Below are 22793 nucleotides of genomic sequence, written 5' to 3'. Positions count from 1 at the left end.
TCAGCTCCTCTCCAGCCTCGCCTGTTCCCCATGAAGCTTTTCCCACATGGATTACTCTAGGACAGCTTTCCTCAAACTGTGTTCACAAGGGTTCCTCAAAAAATGACTTCTGTGGTCAAATAGATTTGGGACATTCTGGAAAATTCAGCTCTTTCCTCCTACGGAACTCGATAGCATTTCACATGCTAACATGCACTGCCCCTCTAGAGGGAAGCCTAGGAATGGATTTCCCAAACTTACGGGACCACAGAACCCTCTTTGAGAGGAACGATGACACACCTCCATGGTCCCTGTGTCGTGGGCACACAGTCTGGGAGCAACATCCCGGAATTCTCCTTTGAGGTTTTCAGGGGCATTTCGTGGATGCAAAAACCTGCCTGGGGCCCTGGAGAGAGCCCTTCGGGAGGGTCTGGAAGGAGCAGCTCCCCGAAACTTGGTATTCCAGAGGGCTCCCAGCACCCTGCCTGCTGATGGCCTGGCGCCACGGGGCTACAGTTGTGGCTTCCTGGGGCCCCAGGCAGGTGGGAAGGGAAGTCCCGAGGGCCATAGGACAACTAGGCAGCAAGTTCCTAACTCCCCAGCCTGCTTCCCTCAATCATCCTCCCCAACCCGCCCCCACCTCCCCACCCCCCCGCGGAGCCACATCTACTAGAGAGATTTCGGAGCAGATTTCCAAGCCCTCCACCCAGCCCCGTCTCCAGCCCCTTCAGCAGCGAGTGTGCCCCGGCGCCCGACTTGGTTTTCTCATTCATCACTGTGCACTTTGATTTCTAACCTGAGCCTCGCGGATGATGCCAGTTTGTTCTGTGATTTTTCCCCTTTTCCTTCTCCAGATGTCCAAACGGATTCTTCGGACAGAGATGTTTGGAGAAACTGCCTTTGCGATTGTACATGCCAGATCCTAAGCAAAGTATGTTTGAAGATACAAACACGAGTCCCTGCTCCTTAGAAAGCTTCTGGGTGCAGTTCCCCCCACCCCCCGCCCCCGTGTAGGGCATAGGGCCAGGGGTGTTGGTTGTTTTGATCTTTGGCTGTTTTGTTTTGTTTCTTTTTTCTTTTCTGTATTTTGGTTTGTTAGTTCTTTTGTTTTGTTTTGTTTTGTTTTGTTTTGTTTCATTTTGCTTTGTTTTTCATTTTTGGCCTAATCCTTGGGTTTAAAGTGCAGGGCTGCAGGTAAGGGGCAGAGTGGCAAGGCCAATACAAATGGTAACGGTGGCAAGGAACCCAGCTGGCATCGGCAGGAGCCCGTGCCGGGGTGTTGCGCTGCCTGTGACTTGCTATCCTGGCTCTCTCTTTCCGGTTTTCTTTCTTTTGGTAGGTGTCCTGTGGGATACACCGGGGACAGGTGTCAGCAGTTCGCAATGGTCAACTTCTCCAGTATGTCTCTTTCTTCTATTTCTTTTCTTCCCTGGTGACTGACAGTCTCCCCCAGCGGGAGGGCTGGGGCCTTGCTTCGCAAGACTAGAGTGGGGTAGATGCAGAGTGTGTCCTGGGCGCCCTCCAGAAGCCTGCGCAGAGGAGACTCATGTGCCCTGCCATCCGTGGCTGTGCTGCCCGGCACAGTGACCTGGGTTCTGTCTGCAGCCAGCCAGAGCCACGCTCAGGCCCCTTCACCCCTTGTGCCACCAGGCAGCCTGGCCGGAAGGGAAGCAGCTCTTACAGAGCACCCCCCTGCCTCTAAAGGCCTGTTTGAGGAAGCTGGGCTGCTGTCGGGCAGGGCAGGGTGCGCACATGTGTGCTGGTGCGTTTGAGAGACAGAAACAAGTTCTCGGAAAGCCTGTCTTCAAAGCTGGCCAGAGTTTGTTTTGTTTTAGTTCGGGGCGAGAAGGGATGGTTGGTAAAGGGGGCGGGAGAGAGAACAGACCCCAGGGCAGTGTTTTCCATGGGGGCCAGAGACTGGAGATATTTATGTGGCTACAGGATGGGTGCCGTGGGGGGTTGCTGCAGACGCGAGAAGACCGAGGGAATGAGGAATCAGGGCTGATTGGTGACTCTCTCCAGGCCCTTTCTGGTCTGAGTCTCCAAACAGGACTTCATTCCCTTCCTATCACTTCTGAGGTTGGCGATTTCTGGTTTGCATAGTTTGCTGAAAAAATGTGAAGCCTGCCGGTCAACGGACGAGGCTGCAACTGTTTTACTCGGACCTGGGAGCAGTTCCTCCAAGTGCCACCAGGTGGAGGTGGAGCAGAGCAAAAAGCCACAGGCCAGCCACGGGCTCCCTTCGGGGCCCAGGGCTCTGCTGGCCTGCCCGGCAGGACCCTGCCACCTAGCCTCCAGAGCACACCAGCCCTGGCTGGGCCCCAGCCCACCTCCTGCTCTCCGGGGAGGACAGCTGGCTCCCACGAAGAGCCAGGACCAGAGTGAGGTGCCTGGGCATGGAGTGGGGCGCTCCAGGAGAGGCCGAGTGCAGAGCCCAGGGGCCGTAAGACAGCCCCGGAGAAGAGGGCTTTGAGGTTTGGGTCTCAGAGTGGAGAAATGAGTTTTATCAATCTTCCTCAGGCCACAGTACCAAAGCCCAGAAATCACCGTCCCCTCCTTGCCAAGAGCCTGGAGGCCAAGACTTAGAAAGGGAAGTAGAGGCCCCAGGGAGGTGGGGGCCGGTCAACCCAGATGGCCAGAGTGTGGGAGGCAGCAGTCTCCCCAGGCCCCTCTGGTCGGAGGCCAGGGAGGAAGACTGTGGGGATAAGAGCAGAGCCCGTGGGCCCAGGCTCCAGGAAGAGCGGAGTCAGGTCCAGCGCCGGTGGAGGACCTTAAGTTAGAGGGGCCTCAGGGGGGAGCAGGCAGCCAGGCAGAGGCTGAGGACCAGGGCAGAGAGGCAGTGGAGGGCCTGCCTGTTCCTTCTCACCCTCAGGCCCAGAGCCTCCCAGCTTGTGAGACTGTTCTGTACAGGGAGTCCCAGCCCTGTCCCTGTCCCAAGTCAGAGCAGCAGAGCCTCCGCAACTCAGCCACTGTCCAAGCCTCTGTGCCGGCCAGGCGGCTTCAGCTTTCAGCTCAGACCTGCTGGGAGGGTCAGCAGGACCCTGGGAGCCCAGAAAAGAACCTGGAAAGGCAGCCCCAGGCCTTCCTGCCTAGTGGTATCAGGCTCATTGCTGTGTTACCTTTTTGTAAATGATTTCATTATTCAAGTACTTTGCCCAAAGCACCTCATGCATGGCTTGGTCAGATAATTACTGAAAAGGTAGTAAAACATGCTAGCCTAAGTGTTCAGGCCTCCGACAGACCTGCATAAAAATGCCAGCTGCTGAGTTTACTAGTTCTAGGGCCTCATTTATTCTGTTTGTTTTCTCATCTGTAAAATGGGAATAGTAACATTTATGCATCTAGGGTTGTTGTAAGGATGAGGTGATGCATATTAGCAGAGAGACTGCTGTTGCTGGTGGGTTCAGTTGAGCACCTCTCCCTGCTACAGTAGGGGAGAGGTTATGGGACTGAGGGTAGGAGGGCTAGCACCAGTCCCCTGAAGGCTGCCTCTCAGCACATCCTGAGCAATGTCTGACCTTCACCTCTGCCCAGACAGCCTCCAGACCCAGTTCCCTTTTGCAGAAGCCATGGAAACAGAGCCTGTGGCCACAATAGCACTCTGAAGCTTCTCCTTCTTCCACTGGCCACCTCTCCCCTTCCCTACAGCCAAACTTGTGCAGCTCTATTCCCCCAGGGAAAAGAGCACACATAGCTGCAGACATACACACACACACACAAGCCCATACTCACATTCACACATGTGCAGACACACACATGCTCACAAGGGCTCAAACACATGAGCACGTGCTCTGAGGCCCACATCACGGCCTCCTTGTCCAGGTCCCTGTGACTGTCCAGGCTGAAGACTGCATATGGTCTGGTAAGCCTGGCACTGTTGGAAGTCCAGCATCAGGTTGCCTAGTTACCAGTCAACATGCAAATTTCTGCCCAGTTGGCACTGTCTATAGCTCAGTGGTGCCACTCCATCCTGGCTGAGTGGCAGCCAGTGAACTTGATGAATGGGAGGCTGTCCTCTTTACTGGGCACACATGCTGCAGGCCCCTCGGGATACCTTCCCAGTGAGAGGGAAGCAGGGCCGCCTTCCTAGAGACTAGCCAAGCCTTCGGTGACATTGCCAGCTACTGATGGTCCATCCAAAACAGCAGCGGCCTTTGACTCCAAGGGGAGGCCAGTCGGAAGGCTCAGAGGCTGCTGCCGCTCTTACACAGGTCTCAGAGGAATGATGCAGAAGGGAGTTTTTAAATGGCCTTGGGAACCAAGACGACCACTGTCCTCAAGACTAGCCAGTCTTGCCTACCCAGAGACTCAGTGGTCAGGAATAGCCATGGCTTCGTTCCAAAAAACCAGAGAACTGGCCTCTAGTCTCCCTTCTGCCTCCTAATTTGCTGTGTGATTTTAGGAAAGTGTCCTAGCACCACTGGACCCTAGCTGTCTCATCGAATACAACAGCAATCAAAAGTGGGGTTCCAACTAGCTCTATGAACCACAGACCTCTTAGTGTCCCAGGTGCTGTGGTCAGGCTAGACTGTTCTCTCTCACAGGAGTATGGGTGGATGTCCGCCCCATGTGAGCTCTCTCAAGCTGCCTGCAGGGTTCCCAGGACCACAATATGAACTACTCCTTCGAGTTTGGGCTTGTCAAGTTTGTACTGTCTGCTTAGCACAGCTAGCCAGCCCTGGGAGGCCAGGGGAGAGGCATGGGCTCATTATGCTTATGGTAACTCCTAACTCCAAGCAGTAAGAGGAAGACTGCAGAGAAGCCACATTTAAGACCACTCCCAACCTCACATTTAACAGGACTGCACAGAAGGGCTCTTGTTTGAAAGGGCTGGGGTTCATGCTTTGAGGGCATTGTCTCTGCATGGAACTGGGGGTCAGGGCCCTGGGTGCTTCCTCAAGCCTCTTTAAGTCAGAGCCGTATCTTGGTCCCCTGGCTGAGAGCCACCCTGCCCTCTCCCAGTAGCAGAACCCTCTGGAATCCCTATCAGGAAGCAGGATAGCCAGGGATGGACAATGCACAGGACCTCCTGCTGGCTCCCACACACACTCATTCCTCCGAGGAGAACACAGTTTCACCTCCTGTCTGTGCCTAGCAGAGCTCCCTGTGCATGTTGGGAGGCTGTAAAGCAGGCCCTGCACACGCGCTGAGCCTCATGCGAGCCAGGTCTCACCATGGACTGACATTTTTTGACAGATGAAGAAACAGCCTCTCACCTGCCCACATGCACACAGCAAATTAGGGACAAAAGTGAGGCTCAAGGCCTGCAGACAGGTACTGGCTGTTACTTTAGAATGGTAGGTGAGTTTTTCAAAAACACTGCTGAGACTTCTGGGCTCCCACCCTAGAGCCTGCTTCCATTGATCTGGATGATTCTGAAGCACAGTCAGGTGGCAGAGTGCCCAGAGATCCCATGGCCAGGCCTGATCCCCACTGATCCCCAATGAACAGATAAGAGGCCGACAGCTGACAGGCTGGGCACGCTTGGGGGCACACAGGGGGTCAGTGTCAGACCCCCTGGGGCCAGGCCCTTTCACCTGACCCTTATTTGGTGTGGGCATCTACTTCATAAGGCTCTGAAATCACATGTTTACCTCCCATTTCAGAGAGTAGCTGGCCCACAATTTAAGGGACACAGGTGTCCCACAAGTGAACCCACTCGACTCAGATTTCTGAGTTGCACTTTGCTTTTTCTAAGTAGTGAAAACAGCTCAGACGCTGAGTCCTAGCCCCTGTCGGCTTCTAGGGTGTTGGGGCATCAAGTACAGAAGTGGCCGACCCCCTGGAGCCTCCTCTTCTCCCCATTCCTGTCCCACCACAGACCCTGAGTCTCCGTGCCCAGGCTCCTACTAGATGAGCAAGCCAGGCAGGCTCAAGGGACCAGTCTGGGTGCCCCATGAATGAGCTCAGGGCTGAGCAAGCTGTCTACAGGGGGGCTCCCAAGTGCTGCCCGCCTGGCTGTGGGGCTGGGCGTGGGAGAATGGGCCCTCCTTGGGCCCCCGCGCCCACTTACCTTTCCTCCCTGGGGACATTCGCCAACTGACTCTTGCGCCTCTGCCTCCCCACCAGGTACTAACCCCACAGCTCATCTCTAAAGAACCTGCCCTGCCTGCTGAGCCTAACATTTCCTCTCTCCACCCCACTCGGGGCTCTTGGGGGCGGTGTGCCAGGGAAGGGGCTCAGGAGGCCGGGAGGGGACACCACTAACCTGCTTTCACCTCACAGGCTGGCTGCTGGTGTCTGAAGAGTCCTGACCAACGTTTCTCTCTCTCTCTCCCCTGCCCCCCCATCTCTCTCTGTCCGTATCTCTCCCTCCACTCCCTCCCCTCTCTGGCCCGCCTCTCTTCTGCACTGCCAGAGCACCTTGGATTTGAACTAAAGGGTACGGAGCCTGTGTGTGTGAGTCGGTGCCGTCCACACAGCCCCTCTCTGCAGCCTCTGACACCATGTGTGCTGGATGTTTTGTTTTCTTTCCAAAAAAATGGAAAAAGGATGATGCCAAAATCTCCCCTGGCCCCATCAAGAGATCCTGTCATAAACTACGTTGATGAGGGGGAGATGAGAGGCGCTCTTGAGCAACAGAGTGTCCTGGGGTTCAAACGGTGCCCCCAGTGTCCAGTAGTGTTCCCTTGCCTGGGCCCAACCGCAGGAAGCCTCCAAGGGGAGGGGCTTCCTGAGCTGTGTGCATCCCAGTGGGTGGGCCAGACAAGGGACAGGCCCTTTGGCGAGCCAGTATCTAGAAGCCACAGATCCTGGTTTGGAGAGTTGTGCAGAGAGGCATCCCTTCCAATTTGACTTCTACCTTCCTTCCTTTTCCCATTTCCATTGCTTTTCATTCTGCACCAGGCTGGTGGCCCATTTGTCTCTTCCCTTGCTCTGTGTCTATCTGCCGGGCTTTGCCATCTGCTTGAGGCTGTCACTCCCTCCATGATCTGTCCCCATGACAGCACGCATGTTCTTCTGTGGGCAAAACATGCAAGGGTCCAGGGTGGGCTGGCGTCTGGTACCTGCCCTCCTGCCCCCCAGCTCAGACCCTCCCTCCCACTGCCGCCCCTCAGCCCCAGGAATATGCCTTGGGCAAAAAGGGACTTTGAGGGGTCAGTCTGTCTAGCTTTCTGGCTTTGTGCAGGGAGGCTGTACCCTGGCCTTAGGTGTCCAGATGTGTTACAGCGAGATTGATGTGTTACAGCAAGAGTGATGCAGGGGCTCAGAGGGGTCAAGGCATTGGTGGGGTCAGACCTCATAGTGCAGAGCCTGCAGTTATAGGAACGTTGTTCTCATGGCAGGTCTGGGGAGATCCCCCATCACCTAGCTCCTGTTGGCTGCTCTCAGGAGAAGACCGAGCTAACAGTCTGTGTGGAGGCACATGCCTGTCTATCTGCTGATGGCGACAGGGTGGGCAGCAGAGGGGCTGAGTGTGTGTGGAGCCTGTCCAGTGGTGACACGGTGCTCAGGGGTGAATCTGCATTGTTATGGGGGCGAAAATGTTTATACCTTGTTTGGTCTCAGTGCAGAAAGTGCATGCACGGGGCTGGGGAGGGCATTTGTATCAGGGCTGAGCGTTGTGCAGGTGGAGCTGTGTGGGTGTGAAGGTGATACGCGTGTGCCAATGTGCATCTGTGTCTGTAGTGATGGTGTGTGTATTCGTTCACTCACCAACTCAACATATCCTGAGCCCCAGGATGCGCCAAACCCTGGTGGTGGGGTACAGAGGACCCCTGCCCTCCGACACAGACAGAAGACAGGAGAGGGGTTAGGCAGTGGCAAGCATGTACAGAAAAATGGAAGAAGGCAGTAGGATAGTGCCCCGCCAAGGTGGGGGCCTCTTCAGCCCAGTGGCCAGGGAAGGCTTGTCCAACGAGGCGCCGTTTGGCTCAAAGCTGATGAAAGTAACCAGCCCTGCAGTCACCTGGGGGGTGGGGGGAGCTGGAGGCAGGGCTCAGCCAGTCGCCGGTGGTGTGGCTGTATGTGCAATGGACAGAAAGACTGACAGCGACTCTGGAGCACAGGCGACATGGGGGAGGGGACCCCAGATGAGAAATTCAAGGAAAGCTGGGACCAGGTAACCAGGGGCCTCATGGGCCGTGGTAAGGCTTTGGGCTGTATTGGAGTTGCAGGGGGAATCCACTGTGAGTTTTTAAGCAGAGGGGTAATATGATCTGCTTTATGGCTAGAAATCAAGTGGCCTTTGGGCAGAGAATAGACTGGGTTGGGGACAGGACGGGACATTGTGCAGAGAAAGCAGCCAGACGGTGAGCAGCTGTCCAGGTGGGACAGCATCAGCTGGAAGCAGTAGAAACGGCAAGAAGCAGTCAGATCCAGGGTCTCCTTGGGAGCTGAGAGGACTTGCTGATGGCCCGGGTAGCGTAATAGACACAAGGAATGATTCCAAGCCTCGGGACCTGAGCAACAGGCAAGGTGCTGAAGAGATGGGAAAAGCAGAGAGCAGTTTGGAAAGAAGGTGGGGCGTAGGTGCTTCTGTTAGAACACAGCCCTTGGCTGTCGGAGTCTGGAGCTCAGGGAGCAGTCACCACAGGGCTCAGGAGCTCGAGAGTCAGCAGCACACAGATGGCATTTAAGGTCTGAGTCTGGGTGGGATCAGAGAGGAGAGAGGGCAGGTGGAGAAAAGAGAGAAGCCAGGGAGCTCTGGGCCCTTCTGCCTCGGTGGAGGAGCAGCAGCTGGGAGAGAGAGACCAGCCAGTGAAGGAAGAGGAGCCCCAGGAGAAAGGAGCCGTCCAGGGGGCATGGGCCTGGCACCCTGCTAAAGGGGTGTCGGCTGAGAACAAAACAGATGGCCACAGGACTTAGCAGCAGGCAGCTGTTGGTGACCATGGCCAGAGTGGTTTCAGAGGAGTGACAGCGACAGATGCCTGACTAGAGGGGACCAAGGGGTGTGGGGATGTGAACCGGCAGCAGGGTGCAGAGGTCAGGGTCCGGGATGCAGGGCTCTTTAAGACTCCTCAGGATCAAGGGCGTGGGTCTACAAAGACGCGAGAACCCAGATGGCACCATAGAGCCATGAATGACCAGCTAGGGCATGTGGGTTTATCTCTGCACGACTTTAAAACTCTGCATGATTGTGTGTGCACGTCTGCGTGTGCTTTGCTGGACATGTGTGTGAGTGTATCTGTGAAAGTGTCTGTGTATCCGATAGGCATAGTTCTAAAGGTTGTGTCTAGAGGGTCTGCGGCCCTGGGGCTTTGCTGCCGAGTGCACCTTTCCCACAGCGGCTTCTGCAAGTCCAAGGGCTTAGGGACATTTCCCAGGGCTCCACCAAGGTATTGGGGTCCAGCTGCCACTTATCCCCGTGCTGGGGGCAGGGAGCCTTTCTGAGGGGCCAGCCGACAGGTGGAGCTGGGGGCAGGGCAGGATGTCTAGGCTATAGGCCTTGACAGTGGCTGGGGTTGTCACCTTTTTCCTTTCCTTCTTCCTGGCTTCCTTTGCTCTAGAAGAGTACAGGTTGCCCCACCAAGAAGTGGGAGGTGGGGGGGTGCTCAGGTCTTTTTGAGGGCTGCTCCTTGAGCACAGGAATTGTCCCAGATGCCAGGGGTCTGTGCTGCCACTCGTGGGCTTCTCACAGCCAAGACAGGGAAGGCTGGAGTGGCCCAGGGCCACAACCCTGCCAGGGGCCTGGCCCACTCTGTCCCTGCTCCTGGCCCTGGCATCCCTCCGAAGTCCAGCCTCTGGGTCTGATGTCCTGTTACCCGCCTGGAACAAGCCACTCTCCACTGTCTTAGGGCGGCTGAAGTGGTGAGGCAGGCCCTGCCCAGGATCCCATGTTCCCCACCATGGAGAACAGCTCCCCGAGCCCATCAGGCTCTTTACAGCCACCAGGCCATAGTCGGGCAGGGCAGCGTGCTGGCCAGGCTGGACTGCCCTCCCCCTATGGCCTTAGGAACTTCACCTCCATCCCACCCTCTCCCCCAACCCCCTGCATTTTCCACTCACACACACTCCGGGCAGGGCTTGGGGTTTGGGAAGGTAAACTCGGGGGTACTCTGTGACCAGATCCACAGGTGGGTGGAGGTCAGGGTAGCAGGACACCCAGGAGGGAGACCGTGGCTGGGGAGGGAGGTAATGGAAGGGAGCCTGAAGCTCTGGGGGCAGGGGTGGGGAGGGTCCACGCACCACTGTCCCCACGGGTCTGCCCTGCCTGCCGCCTCACACTCTCTGCCTCTGCAGAAGCCGAGGAGCTGTACCAGAAGAGAGTCCTGACTATCACCGGCATCTGCGTGGCTCTACTGGTCGTGGGCATTGTCTGCGTGGTCGCCTACTGCAAGACCAAGTAAGTGCCAGGCACTCGGGCTGGGGGCAGGCCCACCACCGCTTCTGTGAGGACAGGCTTTCCTCCCCACCTGCCATGCCTGGCCTGGCCCTCGCGACACCCCCCTGGGCCCAGCTGCCTCCTCAGAGGCTCTGCAGCCACAGGACTGGGCCAAGCAAGTGGGGCAGAGCGGGGAAGACGGGCTAGAGGACTGAACAAGAATGGGCACTGGAAGAAGAAAGATCTGAGTTCAAATCCAGCTCTGCCACTTCCCATGTGACTCTGAGCAAACTGATGAACCCCTCTGAGTCCTCATCTGTAAAATGGGAATAATCCTCATTTGTACCCCAGGACGCTGTGTGGGAGCATCTCCCCTGTTGGGTGGGCAGGCCCTGGAGCGGCACTGGGGGTGGGGAAGTGCAGAGGAAGGCCACATTCCCAAGGGCAAAGAGACTCCGGCAGCATTGCCTGCTCCCACCAGGAAGTGATCCAGGCAGAGACACGGAGAAGGCTGGGTCAAAACACCTCTGGGCACAGGAAAGGTGGGGGAAGAACCTCAGGCCAAGGGGAAAAAAGGGGCAGAAAGGGGCTGGGCAGTTCCAGTAGCATGGTGCAAGCTGAAAGACTGTCCTGGGGGAGGGACAGCTGTATTCCAGAGCATGAGCAGCCAGACTAGCTGGAACAAATGGCTGGGGTCAAGAGAAAAAGGGGTGTGGGTCTACAAAGACAGCTGAGACCCAGATGGCACCATAGGGCCATGAATGCCCAGCTAGGGAGGACAGGTTTATCCTGAGGTTGACAGGGATCCAACAAAGGCTGTAGAGTGATATAGTGCAGAAAAATGATAGGTTTACCACATTCATTCTTATCTGGAAAGCAAGGGTCTAGACGTGGCCACCATTTGGAGGACTGGGCCCGTGGGTCTTGATTCCTGTTGCCCCTATCTGTGGGATATAAGGCCCTGCCAGCCTTAGGAGTTGGGGCTCAGGGATCCTAGACGAAGAGACTGGGCCCAAGTAGTAAAACTGAGGCCACGAATTGGGGGGAAGCAAGCCCCCTGTCATTACCCCCACTACATTCACTCATTTCTTCAATAAACTTCCACTCAGTGCCTGTCGGACACCAGGCCCTGCACCAGGCAAGTGGCCAGTGCTCTAAGCAAGAGGTTCGGTGTCACGGGATACATTTCAGGGGTGCCTAACCTCAGTTGGAAGGCTCCTTGGCCTCAGGAGCATTTGGCTGGGCCTGAGAAGTGAGCAAGAGTTAGCAGATGAAGTGGCAGAGAATGTGTTTTAGTTGGCTACGATAGTATGTGCAAAGGCCCAGAGGCCAGAGAGGGTGGGCACAGTGGAGGATCAGAAATAAACCTTCCAAGGATGCAGCAAGCTGGGAAGGGGCGGGGACAGTGAGAGACAGGGCTGGGGAGAGAAACGGGATGCTGAGAGCCAGTGAAGGGTTTTAAACAGGGAAGTGACATGCTTAGACTTATTGATTATAAAACAAATATATTGAGCACTCAATATGTGCCAAAATAAAGTCAGCCCACAGGCCTTGACCCCCTGACCACAGCGCCCTGTTTTATTTTCTTCATAGCACTTTGCTGAAAGTATCTTGTGCATTTATTTGGGCAGGGACCTGATCTGTCTCCTTCTCTGCTCCCAAACAGCGTCAGGTACATAGTACAAACCCAAGGAATGCCAAATGAATGAATGAGTGAGTGAGTGGGCCAGCACCATGCTTGAACAGCTTATCTGCTCTTAATCCTCAGTAGTCTTTGGGATGGGTAAATGATCCCCCCACTTTACAGATGAGGAAAGTGAAACATGGAGTGTTTAAGTAACTTGCCCAGGATTACGTAGTTTGAAGGGTGGCATCCTGCTCTCTGGCTCGTGTCCTGCAGGATTCAGGCTGGTGTGCTGAGGCAGTGGGAGGGGCGCTGGCCGAGGGCAGCCTGAGCACGGCAAAGAGCAGTAGCAGGCGCTGCTGCAGCCACCCTGGACAGAGCCAGAGTAGGTCCCCTGGAGGGGCAGCTGAGGGAGTTCATACATTGGGCACGAAGGGCACCAGGCTAACACACCCTTCTCCTGTGCAGGAAACAAAGGAAGCAGATGCATAACCACCTCCGGCCGAACATGTGCCCAGCCCACCAGAACCGGAGCTTGGCCAACGGGCCCAGCCACCCCCGGCTAGACCCTGAGGAGATCCAGATGGCAGATGTGAGTGGTGGTCCCAGGACCCCTCTGAGCCCTCGCTGGACAGCTGGCTTGCTCCAACCCCTACCAGGACGGGCCAGCGCGGCAGCCTGCCGTCCCATGCTCAGTCTTCCCTCGAGTACCAGGATGACTGGCCTCCCTTTGCCCACTTCCTTAAGGAAGGGTGGGAGGGTTGATTGCTGGAGACATTGCTGCCCCAGTAGCAAGTCACTTACCCAGGGGACCACCCCGCCCCAACCTGGAGTGTAGAGCTTCACTTACCCATCCCCAGCCGGAAGGAGGGCCAACTTGGTCACGCATCACTAACTCCTGCCCAACTCTGTCTGTCCCAGTACATCTCCAAGAATGTGCCAGCCACAGACCACGTCATCCGGAGGGAAACTGAGACCACCTTCTCTGGGAGCCACTCCTGTTCTCCTTCTCACCACTGCTCCACAGCCACGCCCACCTCCAGCCACAGGTGGGTGCCACCAAGGGCCACAACAGACTCGCAGCCTCTTCTCCTCATCCCCACAGCGGGCGTGCACCACACCCCACTCACCTGCCTGGGGACACACACAGAAACTCCCCAGCCTGGCAGAGTTCTGTACTGAGGGTCCCCCTGAACAAGAGGCTGGAGGTGGTGGGCTTCAAACCAGAATCCACCCCAAAACATTCATCCACATCTGGGGGGGACCAGACTTCCTTTTCCTGTCTAAACAAGCCCCAGAGGAACAACAGCAGTGCTGAGCTCCCCTCTAATGTTGTTTTGTTTGGACCTCATTGGCACCACTTTATGTGGCATCATGTGCCTACTCACCCAAACGCCCTGAGCTATCTGATGCTCTTTGATGAGTTTGCCCACATGAACTTACTCCACCCTGGCTTCCTCCTCTCCAGGGGTGGGAAGCTCTGTCCACAGAAACATAAAGGCTCATACAGCTCAAGAAAAAATATGATTGGACCTTTTCATCCCCAGGCGGCAGTGTGGAATAGACAAGGTCCCCTTGCATGTTTGGCCACTGGGGCTGGGCTTCTGAGAGAGGTGGCTAAGGACCGTGGGGGCAGAAGGATCCCAGGCAGGGGCCCCAGGCAAGTGCTCAGGGGAGGTTGGTGGCAAAGAGGAAAGGAAGAGGCCTGTGCATGTTGTAACTCACCCACCCATAGGACCCCATCTCTCCTTCCCTCTGTACTGGGGTTGGCATCTGTGACACTATGCGTCAGCTCAGAGTGGGGAAGGGCACTGAGGAGGGAGCCTGAGATGGAATGATAGACCAGGAGGGGGTGGGCTGGGACCATCCCTCCTGGGCTGCCCAGCCCATCCTGACCCCTCACCTCACTCTCACCTGGTTTCTCCAGGCATGAAAGCCACACGTGGAGCCTGGAACGTTCTGAGAGCTTGACCTCTGACTCGCAGTCGGGCATCATGCTGTCATCGGTGGGCACCAGCAAGTGCAACAGCCCCGCGTGTGTGGAGGCCCGGGCGCGGCGGGCGGCGGCCTCCGGCCTGGAGGAGAGGCGCAGGGCTGCCACGCCACCCTACCACGACTCCATAGACTCCCTGCGGGACTCCCCACACAGCGAGAGGTCAGATCCTACCCTGTGACTTGAGTCCCACCTTGGCCAGACAGCTGGCACCACTGACCAAGGGCTGACTCTTAGGAACCTGAGATCAGGATCAGGTGCTCCAAAGAGCCTCATCCCTATTTTTCAGATGGGCAAACAAGGCCCCTGAAAGGTTGCATGATCTGCTCAGGGTCATCAGCATGTTAATGACAGACTGCAACTATAGCCAGGCCAGTGGGCTGTGGTGTAGAGTGACCATCTAATTTAATTATCCAACTAGGACTCTTTTCAGGGTAGAAGGGAATGTTAGTAACTGCACTGGGCTGTCCAGGACAAGCCAGAACACATGGTGGCTCTACCCTGCTGTCACTCAGAGGCCCTGTGTTCCAGCAGGAATAGAAAGACACGAAGAGAAGCAGATTGGAGATGCAGGGGAAGTTGTCTATGAGGAGAGTGACCAGTGCAGGATGGGCATGAGCCAAGAATGACCACAGGCCCTGGCAGTATCAGGAACAAGGCCCCATGGATCAAGATGCCCTTGGGTTCCCGATCAACAGATGCAGTGAGAACCAGGAAGCAGTGGCCCTGGCAAGTGGGGTCTATGGGAGGAGACAGAGGAAGATGCACAGTCCCTGGAACTCCAGGCTGGAATGGAGGGAGAGGAGCAGATGTTCTGCCCAACTCAGCCTACTCCCTGCTTGGCCCCATGCAGCGCAGGACTGCCTGGGCATCCAGAGATGGTCCACCTGGTTCTTGCTTCTGAGGTCCTGGTCACACACACAAACTGATGAAACTCACAGCTGCCTACAGAAAGTGCTGAGCACAGAACACCCTACCAGGGCAGAGAAGGCCACACTGCCTGCGGGTTCTGGGAATCAGCCAAGTTTTCCAAGACCAACCTGTCCATATCCAGCTCCACCACCTCTGTTTCCCCAGCTATAGAATTGGGAGGATAGCTATCATGCATGCCTTGGGACGGCCACCAGAGATCATGTGTACACAGCTCTTTGCCTCCTACCTGGCATGGAGCTGGTGCTCACTAAGTGTAGCTATTATCAATAGCAACAGGATTCCTTAATGTTTAGAAGGAAAACAGACAGGAAACGCATTCCAGGCAAGAACATCTTGAGCTGTTACAGCAGAGGTATTTAAGAACATGGCTGGTGAGGGAGATGCCTGGAGCAGGGTGGACTCGGGTAAATGCAGCTGGGCCTAAATAGGCAGGCTGGGGCCAGAAAGATGGCTAATGGCCTGGGCTTCTGCTTGGGAGGTGGGCCCTGGATAGCTAAGCAGGAACAACCTCCTTAAGCAGAGCTGTGACCTTAAAAGAATGAACTGCATAAAGCGAAGGAGAGACCCTAAGGTGGGGGATTAACCAGAGTGCACAGCGAGGCCCAGGATGGGGTAGAGCAGGAAGGGGTGTGTTCCATGTGCTCCGGGAGACGGGCAGTGGGTACCATCTGCTGGTTAATTGGACGTGCATGTGGGAGAGGGTAAAAAAAGGGAGTCACATGACTCAGAAAGAGTAACGGGGACTCGGGGAGCAGTGACATCTGTGACTCTACAGTTCAGAAGAGAAGCACAGAGATGGCTGGACAACGGTCGGTCAAGAGGCTGATGGTCTCAGCAAGGGAGATGTGGAAAAAGAAAAGGGGCAGATGCCTGGGACCCAGACTGGGAGAGATTAACAAGGGCAGACTTTTGAAGGAACAGATGGTCTCTAGCCCCCGAGACACCTCAATGGGGTCTTGTTGATCCTCAGCTGTGGGCTGAGGAACCTTCAGGCCACGTGAACAGTTACTTCCCTAAGGCAGCTTTTAGCTTCAATATAGGTAGGAATATTTCCCCTACTGAAGCCAGCAGTCGTGGGTTGAATTGTCCCTGCAGGGACGGTTAGGCCAGGTCACAGGGCTGGCTGAATGAGACTCAGTGGCTTCTGGACTTGGGCAGTATGAGTCCTGGTTCCTGCCCGGCCTCTGTTCAAATCCCAGCTCTACCTCTTCCTAGCTGTGTGAACCTCGAATAAGTTGAGTCTCAGGCTCCTCACGCGTAGTATGGGACTAACAAAAGAGTCTTAAAGAAGTACCGTATTAGATGAGATCCTACCTGTAAAAAGCCCCAGCCTGCGCCTGGCCTAGAGTACCCATTCAGGAAATACCGGTCACTGTGAGCAACCCCACAGCAAAGGACCGTCATGGAGGCTTACCGTGGGTCAGGCAGGCACTGGGCTATGACATCTCATTGATACATTTACAGAATCGCCCCAACAAAGCTATGGCTATCCCCGCTTAACAGATAAGGAAACTGAGGCCCAGAAAGGAAAAGAAAATTGCTTGACGATTCCCACCATAGTTCCTGCGGGCAGAATCCCAGGCAGAACCACTGCTTTCCTAGGGGTCAGCCCCAGCCCCAGCCCCCCGCCCCCGCCCCTGACCCGCCTTCTGCCTCTCCCCGCAGGTACGTGTCGGCCCTGACCACGCCCGCGCGCCTCTCTCCCGTGGACTTCCACTACTCGCTGGCCACGCAGGTGCCGACGTTCGAGATCACGTCCCCCAACTCGGCGCACGCCGTGTCGCTGCCGCCGGCCGCGCCCATCAGCTACCGCTTGGCCGAGCAGCAGCCGCTCCTGCGGCACCCGGCGCCCCCCGGCCCGGGCCCCGGCGCAGACATGCAGCGCAGCTACGACAGCTATTACTACCCCGCGGCGGGGCCGGGGCCGCGGCGCGGGGCCTGCGCGCTGGGCGGCAGCCTGGGCAGCCTGCCCGCCAGCCCCTTCCGGATCCCCGAGGACGACGAGTACGAGACGACGCAGGAGTGCGCGCCGCCGCCCCCGCCGCGCCCGCGCGCCCGCGGCGCGTCCCGCAGGACGTCGGCGGGGCCCCGGCGCTGGCGCCGCTCGCGCCTCAACGGGCTGGCGGCGCAGCGCGCACGCGCGGCGCGGGACTCGCTGTCGCTGAGCAGCGGCTCCGGGGGCGGTTCGGCCTCCGCCTCGGACGACGACGCGGACGATGCGGACGGGGCGCTGGCGGCCGAGAGCACGCCTTTCCTCGGCCTGCGCGCGGCGCACGACGCGCTGCGCTCGGACTCGCCGCCGCTGTGCCCGGCGGCCGACAGCAGGACTTACTACTCCCTGGACAGCCACAGCACGCGGGCCGGCAGCAGACACAGCCGCGGGCCGCCGCCGCGGGCCCAGCAGGACTCGGCGCCCCTCTAGGGCCCCCGCCGCCCGCCGCCCCCGCCGCCTCGCCCGCCCCACTGTCCTTAAGGAGAACGGAGACCACCGGCTGGAGAGAGAGAAAGGAGGAAAAAAAGAAATAAAAATATTTTTATTTTCTATAAAAGGAAAAAGGTATAACAAAATGTTTTATTTTCATTTTAGCAAAAATTGTCTTATAATATTAGCTAACGGCAAAGACGTTTTTATAGGGAAACTATTTATATGTAACATCCTGATTTACAGCTTCGGAAAAAAAAACAACAAAAAAAAAAGAAAGATGGGCCAATTTTTTGACTCTTTAATAGAAACCTATATTGTGGTGCCTTCTGCTGTACGCTAATCTGGGGCTCCTGGAGAGAAGTCTGGGTCGTGGGGTGGGGGTGGGGGAAATGTAGGATCCTGAGCTGGAGGGGGTGAGAGGAAGCCTGGAGAGAGGCCGTGGGGTTCTGCGGGGCGGGGCTGCGGTGAGGGATTGGCCCGGAGGAAGGAAAACGGGAGGGGAGTAGCTTTACCCCCAGGCAAGATCTTGAGCCCTGAACCCCCTGAGGAGAGGGCAGGGGATCCTAGGCTTGGAGCTGGAGTTGGGTCAGGTACCTTTCAGGGGTAGACTGTTGCCCACCGACAGCAACCAGAATGGGGAGGGGGGCCCCCGCTCCTTGCAGCTGCTAAGGGAGGGAGCTCTGACTAAGAGGTCTTCCCAGCAGCCCCGGCCCCAGGGAGGGGGCCGCTCTGCCAGGGCCCCAGTGTTCGCGGCTCCGCCTCCCCCATGGCCGCCAGGATGCCCCTCCGTCCTCTGCAGCACCTTCGTTTACAGGTCGTCTTTTCTATTTTACGCCTGCATGTCCTTTGCATTTCAGATTCTTTAGATTGGATGCATGGTCACGCTGGGACCGAGAAGAGCCACTCCACAGTGTATTTGATTCCCCTTTTAGCAATAAAAAACACCATTTCCTTCTCACAGTTCCAACTCCAAGCCCCCAGCCTATCTATAACTTTCACGCCCTCTGCAGCCATGTCCTCCCCAGCCCCCAAAACTGGGTCCACTGCTAATTTGTCAAAAAGGTGATTGTTTAAAAGAAATCACAAACAAATGGGAACCCTGCCCTGAAATGTCCAAACACCTGACTGTTGACACTTGAACATTTTTATATTATAAATAAAATCAGAAATAATACGTGTTTGACTGTGTGTGCCTAGTCCCCAGATGAGGAGGGAAGAGAGAGAATGAGGACCTGGGGTGGTGATGGATGGGTGTCGGTGTGCAGGTTGGAGGTGGCCAGGACAGCTCCTGGGAGGAAGAGACCCTCCAATCTCCACGGTTCAGTTCCTAGGACGGCCCAGCCCTCTCTCCCCTTCCAACATCCACCAGGTGTCTCCCGTTGTTGCAGAGGTATGTGGCCAAGGGGCTCAGGCAAATTACTCTGCTTCCAGCTCAGCCTCAAAAGCCTGGCCCAGTTCCTGCCCTGGAGCTGCAGGGCAGACTGAGGCAACAGTTTCCAGGCCTAGGTGGGTGAAGAGGGAAGGGCTGTGGTGTTGGCACCAGGGTAGCTGAGGCAAGATGACCCTTGGAGCCTCAAACATGTCAAAGGCAAAGTCTGGACATGTAGGATGGCATAATGGGTACCTGTGGCTGCCAGGAGGACCACAGCTGCTGCAGCTTGTAAGCCCATGGGGTGCTGCACTTTTCCCAATTTTATACCCCCTCAGAGCCAGGGCCTGTCTAAGCCTGCAGTTCCTGATGAAGAGTACAGGATTTCAGGCATCAATAAAGCAGATGGAAGTCCAGGGTTAAGAAACCATTCCCTTCACTGATTAATTTATCAAACCAGTGCCCAGCGCCAGGAATCATTAGGTCCCAGCCAGACATGAGGGGAGTCTTCTATCAGAAGAGCTCAGGTGGCTAAGATATATGTGCATGGCCAGTTCAGAGACCTACAGGCAGGAGAGACAGAGGTTTAGGGTTGAGAGGGCTGAGGAATCAACAGGACCTGAATTCAAATTCCAGCTTTGCCCCTCATTTAGCTATGTGATTTCTCTAGGCTACAGTTTCTTCAACTGCAAAATGGTGATGCTAAATCCTACCTCAAAGGGTTGCTGTGGGCATGATATCTATAAAGCACCTGGCATTGCTTCTGCACATAATGGGTGCCTATTAATGTCTAATTTGACAGCGATGATGATGACAGTATCCTGTGCTTTGCATTCCGGAATCACACAGAGTAGCCAAAACTGGATGAAAGAGAAGTGGAGAAAAGAAAGAAGTCATCATATTCATTGTGGGGGTGCTGGAAAAAAGGACCTGTTACAAAGAAACAATGGAAAATAATGAAAATACTACATAAACCTGAAAATTACTGACCTCTCCCAGCCCTGCCTGATAATCTCATCCAGAGCCCTCTACTGCCTCTGGGTTTGCTGTTGGCTTTAAAATGTTCTGAGAGCCAGTAATTCCTCTCTGTGACCCCAAATAATTCTGGATGACCGCTTGGTGTCTGATTTGACCCTCTGAGGGTCTTAAGTTGCTGTTGCCTTCTGAATTTTCAGTCAGAAACCACCTCCATGATTCCAAATGAACCCCTTGATCTCTATGTGACCCCAAATAATTCTGAATGACCTCCTGGTGAACCTTTTCACCTTTTCATGACCAGCAAGTGTGGCCAGAAAGGCCTTCACTCTGCCTCTCAAGTTCCTGCCTTAGGGGCATCTGTGAGGAAGAGGTACAGCCCTGTTAAGTGACTTCCCTACTACCACCTGTCCCCCAGGAGCTCTTAGCAGCTTCCAGCAGCTTCCTGAGTCACAGTCTTCTTCCCCAGTCTTCCGAATCCTCCTTCTCTCAGGTCGCTTCTGGCTTATCTCCCCAGCCCTCCCAGAGTCCCAGGGGATCATGGGGACTTCCTGTCCCCATCTGCACCAGACTGTGAGCCACATGTGGACAGGTTGCTGGTCAACCCTTTTCTCACCCCAGGATCCCCTGCACCCTGCACAGTGCTGCTGACCTTCACTGAATGAGCATGAAGGCTCAAGAGACTGTCACCAAGGGTCAGCCCCAGGAATCCCTGAGCCCGAGGCCACTTCCCTGGACCACCAGGTGGCACGAACCACTTACTGCATCCCACCTGTCGTCTACCAGCCCCTAGGTCTGGACGGTCCTGGTAAATGGGCATATTAGGAACAAGTGGTGGAAACATGATAGTCCATTAGAATGCAGGAAAAAAATATTAGAACTTTGATTTAGGTTTATTTTCATCTCATCTTTTAAAATTTCTATTTTTGTGTATGTTTTATAATGTACATAATATTTTAGTACAGTAGTACATGTATATAATTTACAATAAATAATTATACAATTAAGAAAGTGAACTAAAACTTTTTTTACTGACGGGAGACACAAGGAGTGTTCAGGGAAGCACATGTGCTTGCAGGCAGTGGCGTTTGCTCCTCTGCTTTCACTCACGCACCCCCAAGAGATAGAGGGCGGGAAGCTGGCCCTAAACCTAAAAGGACCTCTGAGGCAGTGGAGAAAGTACAGAGAGCTCTTTTATGTTGTCACATTGCTCTTTCAACTTCATTTAAATGAACATTTACTTCCCCTCTGCAAAACAAAGAGGCCAGATGGTTTGGTTATGAAATACACTTCAGCTGACCCGACTTAAAGAATCTGGATTTAAATCACTACACTTTTCTGCAAGCTCACATGTCCCTTGCATCAAATGCAAGTGTGCTTGTAAATGTTGCATACTTAGTTGCAAGGTTGACTTATTCACTAAATGTGTTACCACTGAGATCAAATTGCTGGCCAAACTACAATAATCTATTAAAAAAATAGTAAGGATTTGCTCATCATAGCTGCATTGAGGGTGTCATCACCCCCACCACTTGCCAGTCTGAAGAATGCAGGGATTAAAAGATGCTAGTCTGTGATCATCACGTGACAAATTTCTCTCTTCTCAAACATGTCCTTAGCTCGTGTTTCTGAGTCACAAGAAGAGTGGGAAAAAAAAAAAACAACCTGCAGAACAATCAGCAACTTGTCATCCCACCTATTCCCAAGACCAAGAATGAATGGCTTCCATACCCTTCCCCCACCAAACATCTTTGGGCTTGTTGACAAGTGGCTATTTGCAAGGCAGAATGTCTTTTATTCCTGTAGCAGATCTGTACAAGAGGCACCTCTGGAGCTCAGAGACCTGGCAGCACCAACATAAGGACCAAAATATAAATAGGACCATAGCCCCATCCACTTGCAGCCCAGGAAGCCTGTGGGACAGAGGGGACGGCACACATACACGATTTACTCCAAAGCATCACTGTAAGAGCAGTGTAGTCACAGGTCAGCCAGAAGAGTAGAAACAGGGTGAGAGAAGGTCAGCACTAGTTCCACCTTCCCTTCCAGAATGTCAGGGCCACCAGAAGCCCAGAGAGCAGCCCTTCTCACTAACAGACGGAGTTCTGAAATAGCCTCTTCCTTCATCTTATTTCATCCTCTGATATCAGTTCCAAACCATCTTTAAAGGGGTTCCATATATATATACATATATATAATTCTTATATATATATACACATTTATGTCCATATAAAAGAAAGCAGTAGTGGCCTCAATGGATGGAAGGTGAGGTGGATGCACATGTGAGTGCAGACAGCGTGGCACTGAGGGAGCAGGCCCTGGTCCTGGATTATTGCAATGGGAGGTAGGAGAACAGGGCATAGTTCCAGATGCTGCTAGTGGAGGGAGGAGAGGATGGTGCTGGTGGTCTGCAGACCTGCTGCTGGTCAACTCCGAGGAACAAGGAAGATAAAGGGTGGGAGGTCCAAGACCTTGGAGTCAAGACCTGCCCTCAAGCAAGGGAGATGAGGGGGGAACTTGCGAGAAAAGGTGGCCTGGGAAGCCCGCACCCTTCCTGCTTCTCCAGTGAGATGGTGTCTAGAGCGTGCACAGCTGGCCTAGAAAATGAGGCTCCGTGGTGGAGAGGGACGTGAGGGCTGGAGAGGGTCTGAGGCCCTGAGAAGCCCTAGGACACAAGACGGTCAATGCCATGAATAGCATGTCTGCTAGGCCCATGGGGCTCTCCAAACCCCTCTGACTACCCGTCAACTGCCTGGAGCTGGTCCAAGTGGCCCCTGGCTGGAATTGTGCTCGCTGACCCCTCTGGGGACATTTGCCTGCCTCTGGGGCCTGCCCATCCATGCCAGCTAAGTATCAGGCCCAGTGGTATCCTTTGTGGCTTTGCCGCCAGTCATAGTCCCGTGGCCCTGGCTGAGGGCAGGGCTTGAGTGTGTCTTTCGGAGAGAAGGGTCGTCCCCTTCCAGGGTGGCCAGCCGGGCCTCAATCCGCTCGAGGTCATCTGAGCCCACTTTGATTTTCACAGCCAGGAGGTGGATATAGGTCTCATAACGGCTTTTCTGGAAAAGGGGTAGAAAAAGGCCAAAAAGAAGTCAAAAGATAAACAACAAAAATGCAAAAAAAAATTTGTACTTATATGACAAAAGACTAATTTCCTTAATATTCATAGAGTTATTACAAATCAGTAAAGAGGAGATAAACAATCCAATAAAAAAAATTGCAAGGGAATGCATA

The 22793-nt window shown here is 54.9% G+C and overlaps 2 protein-coding genes across 6 annotated transcripts in view; one reads left to right on the top strand and one right to left on the bottom strand.

Moving 5' to 3' along the window:
• The window catches only part of NRG2 (neuregulin 2), a 171250-nt gene extending 152122 nt beyond the window's left edge, over positions 1–19128 (top strand). The window contains exons 5-12 of one of the 4 annotated variants that reach the window (XR_008993450.1): positions 1319–1377; positions 6338–6361; positions 10162–10264; positions 12336–12459; positions 12789–12916; positions 13795–14022; positions 16459–17350; positions 18076–19128. Coding sequence is in view for 3 of the 4 variants with exons in the window: in XM_036896698.2 (XP_036752593.2) it covers positions 1319–1377; positions 6338–6361; positions 10162–10264; positions 12336–12459; positions 12789–12916; positions 13795–14022; positions 16459–17215 (1423 nt within the window). In the remaining variant the exon portion in view is untranslated. Of the gene's footprint in view, positions 1–833; positions 911–1318; positions 1378–6337; positions 6362–10161; positions 10265–12335; positions 12460–12788; positions 12917–13794; positions 14023–16458 lie in introns of all 4 variants that reach the window. The other 3 variants (XM_036896698.2, XM_036896716.2, XM_036896707.2) reach the window with 3 other exon arrangements.
• A 21-nt stretch (positions 19129–19149) lies between these two features.
• Positions 19150–22793, bottom strand: part of PSD2 (pleckstrin and Sec7 domain containing 2) — a 54050-nt gene continuing 50406 nt past the window's right edge. For both annotated transcript variants that reach the window (XM_036896725.2, XM_057490958.1), the window contains one exon: positions 19150–22618. In XM_036896725.2, coding sequence (XP_036752620.2) covers positions 22409–22618 — 210 coding nt within the window. In that variant the 3' untranslated portion in view covers positions 19150–22408. The remainder of the gene's footprint in view (positions 22619–22793) is intronic.

This window comes from Manis pentadactyla, chromosome 13, assembly GCF_030020395.1.
Source record: "Manis pentadactyla isolate mManPen7 chromosome 13, mManPen7.hap1, whole genome shotgun sequence".
Lineage (NCBI taxonomy): Eukaryota > Metazoa > Chordata > Mammalia > Pholidota > Manidae > Manis > Manis pentadactyla.
The sequence above is the reverse complement of the archived record's forward strand: the minus strand, read 5'-3'. Positions and strand labels throughout refer to the sequence as shown.